The sequence below is a fragment of the Spea bombifrons genome, chromosome 6 (genome assembly GCF_027358695.1).
Source record: "Spea bombifrons isolate aSpeBom1 chromosome 6, aSpeBom1.2.pri, whole genome shotgun sequence".
NCBI lineage: Eukaryota > Metazoa > Chordata > Amphibia > Anura > Pelobatidae > Spea > Spea bombifrons.
Genome location: NC_071092.1, coordinates 41,715,840 through 41,727,408, shown reverse-complemented (window position 1 = coordinate 41,727,408; position 11,569 = coordinate 41,715,840). Strand labels below are relative to the sequence as shown.

Here is an 11,569-nt window from a genome sequence, read left to right as displayed (position 1 = left end):
TCATACTCCCTCTCTCTATCCAGCGCTATAGATTTGATAACAGGTGACTCAGCCCTTTCAGGAATAGAGCGCATCAGCTGTTAACCTTGAAAAACAAATTAGCGTTTAGAGAGGAGTTGACAGGGTACATTGGAGAGAGAGAAACGAGAAGCTCAAGCTGCCACCATGTGGAGTCCATCAAAAGGTGAGATATTCTGATGTTTGAAGACTATTTTGTTTTACTTTCATGTGCTCTTCCTGTTTCTCTTCATTTATATGAATCTTTATATTATAATAATATTTTTTCTAAGCTATGCCTCCATTGCCATCTACAATAGGAAATTTAATTTAAAAAATAAAAAAAAATGCATTTATAAAGCAGGAAAAAATAACAACATAATAAATAACCTGTTAAATTGCTGTGTATACATTTTTTACTGCTGTTTTACCTATAGCGGAAAATCCCATTGAGGTGCTTTATGGTATAGACATAAGGCGTTCGAGGGCTGGAGTGACCAATCCATTATACCGTATCAACTTTTTAAGGACTGCAATAAGGTATCTATGAACAATGCACTTATACAAATATTGATATGATACTGAAATCATTGTTGCGGCGAGGTACTTCCCTAGAAAGCTGCTTGATTCGGAAACCAGCGGTCCGTGACAATCAACACACATGGGAAATATGTCACTATCCTTGGTTATTGCAATCCTATTTATCTATCATACAATATATATAAATATTTAATAACACTGTAGTTCTGATGTATAGTATAGGCGATACAGAGTGTAAATATAATATGAGATTTCCATGCATAATTCTAACCAAGGATGTTCCCATGAGCAGAATTTCGGATCGACAAAATATTGGGTGTTGTGGTTAAAAAATAGCAACTATCAAGTTTTCTCAAAATTTAGAGATGATCGGGAGCCTAGTAAAGTTGTCCCCCCTCCGTGCTGTATACCTGCCTAAAATATCCTTTACTAACACAGCTCGGCTGCGCTAATAAAGTGATAACTATATTCAGTAATGTGCCGTGTGCCTATAAAACATGTGATTCCGACGTGCTAGATTCTGCAGCAGAAACATTTAAGCAGAAAATCGCATCATCAGGTATAAAAGGATTTTGTTTCAAGGTTTGATATGAGAATAAATCATTCCAGGATGCAAAAGCACTTCCAAGATAAAAATCGATTTATTCCCTTTCAGCACTGGGGTGTCCATAGATTATTTTATTATTTAAAGAGTCCTTGAGTCTTCATGGTATTGCCACCAATACTATGACCTCTTGTTTGACATTTATCATCTACCGACTGTGTAACTGATATATCAAAAAAAGTGTCTTTTTTTCAGAATTTGGTGGTATGTATGGCCCTCGGTATATGATGTGGTGTATAAGATGACAATGTATTAAAGGAAAGCAACCAAACATATATATTAGGGATAAGGGAGCTGCACTTCATTACTGAATTCAACATAGTAGGTGGGACAGCACCTTTAAAACTATTCTTTTTCCCCATAAATGTATAAATCGCAGGGGAAAATGTAGTAGAATTTCTATCATCCCATGCTTTGCACATTGGAATCACTGATATTTTTATTGGAAATCAATATACGTGTAGAAACATGCCCATTGGGACTGAACATACCTAATAAATATGTTTTAAATTATGTTTAGGCCAACGGAAGTTAATCGGGGCTCCTTTCCCAATAACTCTTTGAGAACTCTTATTGTGCTATGTATCAAGCAGCTTCATAATCAGAAAAGAGTCTAAATTTGACCGTAAAATGCACAGGAGAAAATACCATTTAAAAGCCACATGAATGTCGTTATCTATATTTTTAGTAAATATAAGACAAATACTAAAAAAATACTTAAAAAATAAAAAAGATGAATAATTTGTTCTGATGAAGGCTCTTGGTTTGGAGTGAAACGTCAGCTCATATTATGCTTGCGTGGTAATGATCCATATTCTTTTTTATTTTTTTCTAGATTTGTGGTTTTGTGGATAATCAGATAACGAGTGATGCTAAAAGCTATTGTATTCAGGGTTTAGAAGTAAAATGTTTCAGTAACCACAGTGCCCTCATAAGCAATGATCTCTGCTTGTGAAGAACGATTTGCTTCACCATCCACATAGTTTGTTTTATGTTTTATTTATATATTTAATAATATTTGAAAATAATATTCCTGGTTTCCTGAGTTTTCCACCAAGCTTTTATTTTTACTGTATATTTACATAAGATATACATTTCATATTAATATGCTACAGAAACAGTAAATATTAGGATGCTACAGTGTTCCTTATTGCATGGTTACTTTAGTATCATAGACCCGTGGTCTTCACATACTAAATCATCCCAAAAATCTTCAAGTACATCATACTATATTCTCCAGCTCTCCTGATGTTGATGCGAAATTTCTGAAGTTAAATATTCGCTTCTTATAATCCGGTTTGCAGTGGCAGAGATTAAAGAATACATCATTGAAGACTAATTGTTGAAAAGATTTACATTTTAGAATATTGTGACTGAATTCATCTTAATTAACACTTTGTACCATGTATCAAGATAATAGGGGCCGTGTGATGCCTAACAACCAGCCCACCCAACCAAGCCCCACTTACCCCAAATAACCACAGACACCGGCGTATAGATGAGAGCAGGCCACAGCGTTTATTAAGTTGCACACCGTACGGTATTAGCCTATCAACAAACAGCATAACATGTAAAGCTAATCACAAATCCAACCATTACAACATAACAAGATAAAAACTAAAACAGTACCGGAACCCAACTGCCCTTGCCAGGTACTACTTACCTCCGCTCTCATCTGCTAAAGTCAGACAACTCCGTACACCATCCACCAACAAATGCTAACCATCAGCCGACCTTAAGCTTGGTGGGCACATCCAAAGGTACTCAAACCTTATCGCAAAGAAGAGATTAGGGGAGGACTGAGCTCAGACCAGTTTCCATCTCCTCAACATGCAATCTTTGACCGGCAAGGACACAGCACCCGTGTGACAGACTTAACAAGAATTTGCAACCTAAATATGGAGGGAGGTAAGTTGTTGCTAGCTGGCTTTAAAAAGTGCCATTGACTAAGGTCCCCAAAAGAGTGCCAAATATCCCCCCGAGACATCCAACAACGTATCACACAGCAGTCGCCCACACTCATACATGTGCCCTGTCCATTAAGCTATGGTAATACCCAGGGGTGTAATGCGGTTCCATTAATATTGTTTGCGGACACGCAGCAGCTTCCTTTTGTAATTCTTTTGTCGACCCCCAGAACTTCAAAAGACATGACCCCTCATTTGATCCTCCTCAGTGTTTAATTTCAGAAAGATTTCTCTCTCCGAAGCAGTCTTCTATAATTCACATTCAAATCAAAGTCTCTGTCTTCTTTACAATTTACTTGTGCCCTTAGGTAAAGCTCTGCTGTTATATGCCATTTAAATGAAACATAGTTATTGCTTTTCCCTGGTAAATATGACTCTCCCGAGGGTCTCACTGTGATGGAGATGCATGTACTTATGAATCGGCTGTCATGTGGTTCAAATTAAAACACAGCAAATCGATAACCCCTTCCCTCAAATTCCCTAATACGTTCTACAGTAAGTAAAATTAGGGATCAGTGTATTGATTTAGATGCGTGTGTATAGATATATATGGTTTACATTGATAGGTTATCGTACCACGCAGAAGATACTCTCCACTGTCCTTCTGCTCCAGGGTTCTAGCTGTAAAGGTTTCATCAGAAAGTGTTATCTACATGGATTGTAAGCTCTAGTGATAAATGTGCCGTGAGATATCGGTCAATGGGTCACCAATGCCAGGAGAAAATACTGTTTTAATGTTGTGTTGGTTTATTTGGAATTACCATGAGAAGATATGACTTTAGGATTCATTGAGGGGGGAGGGAACGATCAGATCCTTCCACAATGTTTAACAGTGGCCACAATACCAACAAGACCAAGAAGTCCTTACAGGGTCAAAAGGCCAGTCCTTGCACTGGGTCTCTATAGCCTCCAGAGCCCTTAATAACACTGTGCGCCTTTATATTGTTTAACTCATCTCCAAATACTCCCCTACACTGCCCACACCTTGCTTCTCTCCTCAAGCATTATCACGTCTTCAGGATCTTACCCATCCCTTACCTATAAGTCCCCATCTTGTTCTGTTAGACTCTCCCCTACTTATTCCACCTTTAACTATTCGCGAAACACCTTCCTGTTCATAGAAACATACAGTCCATCCATCAGATACCTACCTGCATTCTCTAAAAGCCGTGTGACCTACCTGAGGGCTTCCAGCTGAGCCCCTATCTTTTGCCTTGCCGGTGCTCTTCCAGTTTCCTACCTGTACTGAGCTTGTCACCCCAGGGTTATATCCTGCTTGTGCTCAGAACACCTAAAAATGGCACCCAAGAGAAAGACTAAGGCTAAAGTGGAGCACAGCCCTGAACTGGGTACATCAGCCTGCCTACAGCCATGCTCTGAACCCGAACCTGCATCGAGACTCCTACCTGATCCGGCACCCGATGCCCTAATAATCATTGTGGGTGAATGGAAGCAATTCAAAGCTGCAATGCTCCAACATCTAGTTGGAAGCCTTTTCAGAAATAATATGAATAAAAACATTCAAGGCACAGTTATAATCTAGGCGGCACTCACTGCAAATATCATATTTATGGAAAATTGAGAGATGTACTCAGCTCGTCCAGAAAATTGACGGACATTTCCAGGGCGCTTTGACCTAGGATGATTTCAGTGCTATATATTTCTGCTGTCGATTCCTTGAATCTTCTTAATGAAAAATAAAATTAAAGAATATCATCAATCGAAAATATCAAAAGGATACTACGTACTCCAAAAAATACAGAGATATATGTAAGGGCAAATTCTATATAGAAATGCTTCATGCCAGGGCTTCAACCACCCAGTCTTTAGCAGTCTCAGTCTTTATCGCCCTTTTTGGTGCATGCGGCATCCTTCCCAAAACATCAAATAGGGGAGTAAGTTAGCTTCGGATGGTGTGGTTAGAGATGTTGCTCGAGGTCTTTGCCATTGTTTTTTTTCTATAACTGTATTATGAATTGATATTTATTGATGTTATTGAGGCATTTGAAAGAATAATGGATTTTAAAGGCATAACTTAATTTAGAAATACATTTTCTGTCCTTTCTATAGACATTATTGTGATTTTGGGGGCTGTAGAACGCTGTGATACATTCATGAGCAGCTCCTAGAAAGGGAAGAACGAGGGAGGGATGGACTTTGTTCCGAAGAGGATCTGTCCCTCCAGAGTTATAATATTGTAGGGAACTCATCGACTGTGACTTACAGTAGCGCTTGCTACTAAGATTACTACTTACTACTCAGATTATGGTATTTCTTTAGGTGCAAAAGGCCATGATGAGCTCGCCTTCCCAGCGCAGCAAATCATACCAAGACAGGGTGAAATATCAGATGCATGGCTTGCTGGCCAACCTTTCTAACGAGTTGTTTGATAAAAGCAGCATTTTATAAGTGAGAATACGTCAGCGTTGCACTTAGGGAAGAAGACATTAGTCAGCTATGGAAACCTGTCTGATAGCACAAAGAATTACTTTGCAAATGCATTCTCAAGGCCGAGGGGCTGCTATCGCTGGGTTCGGTTGCGTTGCCTGGAGGGATATAGTCTGCTGCTGCTGTGAAGTTTCGTTAGGGAATGAAGCATGTCTTTAATATTATCCAGTTTTGCTGCCATCTCTAAACAATCATACTTTCTCCGTTCAAACGAGAAGCTCAAGAGTATAGGAGAATGGAGTCAGACCATTCCATGGAATTCAAATTGCATTGAATTAATAGGTGTATGAAGCAGACCCAGACTGACCATTTGGCACACGGGGTAAAGGATCAGTGGGACTCTGGCCAATATCGCCCCATGGTTACCCGCCCCAGCAACCGATCGAGTCCTGCAGTGTGAACCATTCTAATAGAACCCCTTGTGGCTTTCGGAGGGTCTGACCTGTAGGAGCAAATAGTTGCCCTAAACTAAACTGTTTTGTCACACGAATAGGAAACTGTAAATATTCGGCTGTCCTTCATCAAATCGTCATTATTTCCTACACAATGATGAACGTTCCGTTTTCAACGAAAGCAAAGGAAATCCATTTATCGTTTGAACAGCTCACAAAAACAACCAAAGCAATCCCTGGCGTGGAAAGAAAGGAAATAATGTGGCCTCTTTTAATGTTTTCTTGAATAGGATGTTTCTATTTTTTTTTATTTTAACAATAAATATTAACTTCTTGGTTCATTATGCCATACGTCCTTACTATGTCAGCTAACAGAATGCATAGCGCCTACTGGACGGTTTGGTGGAGGAGGGATAATGGTATGGGGCTAGTTTTTTAGGGTTCGGGCCCCGTAGTTCCAGTGAAGGGTAATATTAATCCTACCATGCTACGCATGCAATGCTAAGAATACCAAGACATTTTGGGCAATGCTATGCTTCCAACTTTGTGGGAACAGTTTGGGGAAGGTCATTTTCTATTCCACCATGACTGCGCCCCAGCGCACAAAGCAAGGTCCATAAAGACATGGTTGGACGAGTTTGGGGTGGAAGAACTTGACCGGCTGCACTTAATAGGAGCCAGACCTTCTCATCCGACCTCACAAATGCTCTTTTTGGTTGAATTTGCACATGGGCATGGTGTATCCACTCTATATATATGTATAAAATCAATTTTAAAGGGACCACGTGTGCACCTAGAAGACTCAGGGATCCCTAAGACCTGAAGGGCTCAGTGGTACGCCGCTATTTCTTGTGGCTTTCTGTTGTTTGAAACATTTTCCATCGATGACACCCCTAATAAAAACGTCAAGACATATTTTTTCAGCCAGCAATTAGTACAAATCGTGTTAAACAGACGACAGTACTGGCTCAATGAAGCAGTCATTCTATTCTTTAAAGGTTAAGAAGCATTTCTGAGAACAAGCTGCAAATATGTTTCTCGTTTACATACGCAGTCGCAAAGAAACACATAGAAACACTATTTCCAGAACAAAGAGGGGGAATTTCAATACATCAAGACTTTATCTCAATATACAATCAACATGAGAAGCAAATATACATTTCACTCCAACTTGGGATTTCACTATTTTTAACACAAAACTGATCACATAGATAAATCTTACCTTTTTTTTTTTACTGTTAAACTCAGAAATGGAAAAATACTTGAGGGATAAAACACACTTAGGAACCTTTACAGTGCATATCTTTCTTATTTATTGATTTATTAAAACTATTTATTTATATATTTGGGCAGAAACCCCTTTGATCTGTTAAGTATCCATAGCAAACCTTTTTTCTTTGTTGCATTATGGAAAATAATAAAAAATCTCTATTGAAAAATTTAAAATAAAAAAAACAAAAATGTACAATTTACACTGCGGTATTTAATCATTCCATCGCTGCTTGATAGATGACTTATACGCTGCATTGATCTATACAATGTGAATGCAGGCGGAAAACACTAACCAACCATAACAGGACCATGAGTCTGGAAACATGCATTGAGCTCCTAAGGTGGACTAGATGGGACTCAAGGCATGTTCTCCTTGGTGGTGGATATAATCCATCAGACTTCATCTTGCTGCCCATATGCAGAACTGTTGGTGTTTCCAGTGGCTTCTTATACTTTCCCTAGAGGTTTAATTCATTAACTCATTAATGTATCCATTTATTTATATTTGTTAGTCCAATGGTCCATTTATGTGACAAAGAAAATTGGCATTTCAAGACTTGGAGCACTGGGTAGGGCTGTCATAAGAAACTTTGGCATTTGCATTGGCATTAAGAATTGTCATAATGTACTTAGATTTATATATATATATATATTGAGGTTCAATGACTTGAATCATTTTGTTCAAGATGGCCACATCTCTATAATTTCACTTATAGATGAAGAGCTGGGCAGTCAGCATGAGCTTATCCAGGACTAACTTTGCCAAGCTGCCCATAAGCCAAGCCAGATGTGCCTACAATGTAAGTCCACATGAGCAACCACTTACTATACCAATCTAATAAATAGTATGTGGAATTTGGCATAGTTATGAGTTTGGCTCGCACTCACACTCGGGATGAGCGCGGCTGGGATTTTGAAACCTAGAACTGCGCCAGTATAATATAATTGTATTTCCCATTGAAATGATGTGGTTAAACCTTCAGGGGGAAAGATGAAACTGACAGATCTGCTATGGCTTATTTGCTTACCATGCCAGTGAACTATTTTGATTTAAGTGGAACAGCACCTTTAGCGCTTATATGCAAATACAATATTATGTTATGCCAATCTCTTGCCAATTATATTTTTACCGTAAATCATTTTATTGAAATGCAATCAAGCGGTATTCAATCTGTTATAATGAAAGCTGCTTTCACAAGCGATATTCCATTGTATTTGTGATATTCTTAATATTCCATGATTCATCTCTAAACTCTTTTAGCTGGCATACCGAATATTCTTTTGGTTTTGTAATAATAATAATAAAAAATCTTTCAAATGTTCAGCTGCTTCATGCTTTGTCTGACTTCCCAAAACGGTAAATCCTCATGTCCACTTTTGCGGTGGCTCGGTCTTAATTTACCTACTTAGAGGAAGTGGCGTATGTTCAGTGACGTGTTTTGCGATAACACGTACTTGTACTTGTATGTGGGTGAAACAGACCGCTTTCCAAAAGAATATTTCTGCACAAGAGAACGTTCAGACGGCACAGACAGAAAATGAGTAACGTTTCTTCTAAAACGGCCAACATCAGCTTGAAGCATTTTACCAACGTGCTCTTCTTGTAAGAAAAGAAAAAGGCTGTACGCTCACAAGAAGTAGATTCCACAATGGCATTGTTTGATTATAACGGTACTAAGGCTTCTGGCCCCCTACAGAAGAAGTCTCAAGTGGTTAGGAGAATGGTCTTGCAGCTGACCATAAGAATTGAATACAATGGGTGCAGCCATTAATGGAAGCATGGCGAGAGATCTCCGTCGCCGGGTCTCTTCCTCCCTTCAGACAGACCACATAGGATTTAAATAGTGTGATAACACCTGCTTCTAAACCATGTTCTCCAGGGATCCTGTAACCACCTGATTTATTATTTTCCTCATCTTAAATTTACAGAGTTTCTGTTTCAGTGCATTTGTCTGAATACGTCAAGGGCTAAAAGGAATTTCATAATGACGAGGGGACTCATTTGGTCGCTGACCACCACATATCTCACTTTAGGATTTGGCTCCTTTCTTAAATACTTTAAGACGTAATGATAATAATTAAAAAAAATAAGCATTTTACCCTTATTTCACAATAGAAAAATGCATATAGTCTCATTAGCATTAATAAAAGGTATCTTGTTTGATGAAAGGCTCCTTATTTCTTATGCCAGAATACACTGGCTACAACTTATACTCTGCCTTTCTTCTAAACCAGTAAAGCTCTGAATACATAGTTGTATCATAATACATAAATTACACAAACACAATAGAATACAATAAACACATCAACATTTACATTAACCAACTGAGCATAAAACATTATGCACTGCGCTATCTTTTGAAATACAACCTTTAATCCGATTCCACTTAAATGAGTGTCTTTCGTGCCTACAACTCAATAATGTGAGTGAGCGTGCACCCAGTTGGCTCCTCTTGATTGGTTACTGCATTTTTTTTCCCTTTTCTTCTTAAGTGGTGCAATACTCCATTTGGTGGGGGTATTTAGCCTCTGCACCATGGCATGTTGGCTGAAATTTAAATATTAAAAATATATGTTTTTAACATAAAGACATGATATAATACATTGAGTCTTACAAAGTGTGTCCACAATAAGATACTACAAACTGAAAGACATCTAGAGTTGAATGCCAACATTGTTTCTTTTTCAAACAAGACAAAATGATCGTACGCAACTTTCTACAATGTCCTCTTTTTACCGTGTGTCCAAAAAATGAAAACTGATGAGCAACCTAATGGTTTTGAGAAAGCAGCTGTACATAGTAAACACCATCACAGGTCAAAAGCAACAAGCGCTGATGACACCCCTTGTGAGAATGTTATTTCATCAGAGTGTGATTGTTAATGTCCCGGGGTTCCGTTACAATTGGCGTGTTTCATTCTCTGCCGGCGGTATTTCAACCGCTTTCTTTGAAATTTGGCTTTACCTCCACACTCTAAAGCCCTCGTGGTGCCTGTAGAATGCTGATCCCGGTCAGTAGCTCCTGCTCATGGAGCTATAGGAAGCCTTGTTAAATAATGTTTACCATACGAGTGGAGGTTTATGTAACAGGGTCTCTTGGTAAATTAAGCTGTATAGACTCGCCACCTGCGTTGAATTTTACTGTTGGCCCATTGCCTTCCATAGTGAAAAGTTTGCACATTTTAGAATTTTCATGAACGGGGGAGGATTTCCGAGAGGAGACCGGGGAGTTGGTTGGGCTGAGCTGAACAGCGGTTGTGTCCTGGACTGTATGTTCACTTGTTTCAATCTCAAAAGCTGCATTCCCAGGTTTAATAAAGCCTATGTTAGAGCCTGGCTTACATTTCCTAGCGCCGTATGCTGGAGGCCTCCGGCTACAGATACAACAAGCTCCAAAGAACGCAAAAGCAACAACCAGCAGTATAGGTCCAATGATAATTGGAGGGTTGTTGATCGGCATAAACGTTCCAAATGCAAAGGCTCCGACTAACGTGATGTTAATCCCAGCTAACATAATACAGAGTCCACATGCGCAGCACAGGGCCGGAGAAGGCAGTCCATGAGGCCTGGTCTTTTTCTGTGCAGGTTTTTTGGCCAATGAACAGTTATTCTTGTCCGTGAACATTGTGGGCTGTTTTGTGTTTTCCAGGATGTTTCGAGTCCCAATCTTGGTTCAGGAGATAATTGGTGCTTTGATTATGGCATCATCCCGTGATTCCTGGGACAGAAGTAAGAATAATCTTGAGTAAACATTAAATGCACACGACATTCAATTAAAGATATTACCAGAGGATGCTTAGGGCTACAAACCAACAAGCTACACAGAAAGAGTTCCGTGTCAAAATGGCGTGCAGGACTAATTGGTGTTTTGTACATTGGCTGCTTATGGTTCCAAAACCGAAGATTAGATGTGACATACATGAATGCTCTTTATCTCTACAGCTGTGAATATTGTTACATTATTACACTACGAAGAGGATGGATTATGTTTTGGTCACAACTGATCTTCAGCTATACGTGAAAGTCAGTCAAGTTAGGACGTCTAGCAATGCCCTCTAAATGTCTGATGGGAATTTTTGTCCTACGGATCATGGAGATTTGGTCCATAGACAGTAATGGCAGAAATAGAGCTTACCGCAGACAATCCTAGCCGTATCAATCAATGTAACTACAGCGAAGGAAAAAATTATTTGATCCCCTGCTGATTTTGTACGTTTGCCCACTGACAAAGACATGGTCTGTCTGTAATTTTAATGGTAGGTTTTTTTGAACAGTGAGAGACAGAATAACAAGAAAAAATCAAGAATAAGTTATAAATTAATTTGCATTTTACTCAGTGAATTAAGTAT

General features: G+C 39.0%; 1 protein-coding gene across 1 annotated transcript; it reads right to left on the bottom strand.

Annotated features, from left to right (window-relative positions):
• Positions 1 to 10,299: 10,299 nt before the first annotated feature.
• TMEM275 (transmembrane protein 275) lies at positions 10,300 to 10,845 on the bottom strand. The gene has a single exon (XM_053470327.1). It carries the CDS (start codon positions 10,843 to 10,845, stop codon positions 10,300 to 10,302), a length of 546 nt encoding a protein of 181 aa, XP_053326302.1.
• Between the last annotated feature and the right edge of the window lie 724 nt (positions 10,846 to 11,569).

What these genes read in the sequence shown, in the direction of transcription:
- TMEM275 (XM_053470327.1), bottom strand. Translation starts at nt 10,845, where the DNA reads ATGTTCACGGACAAGAATAACTGTTCATTGGCCAAAAAACCTGCACAG.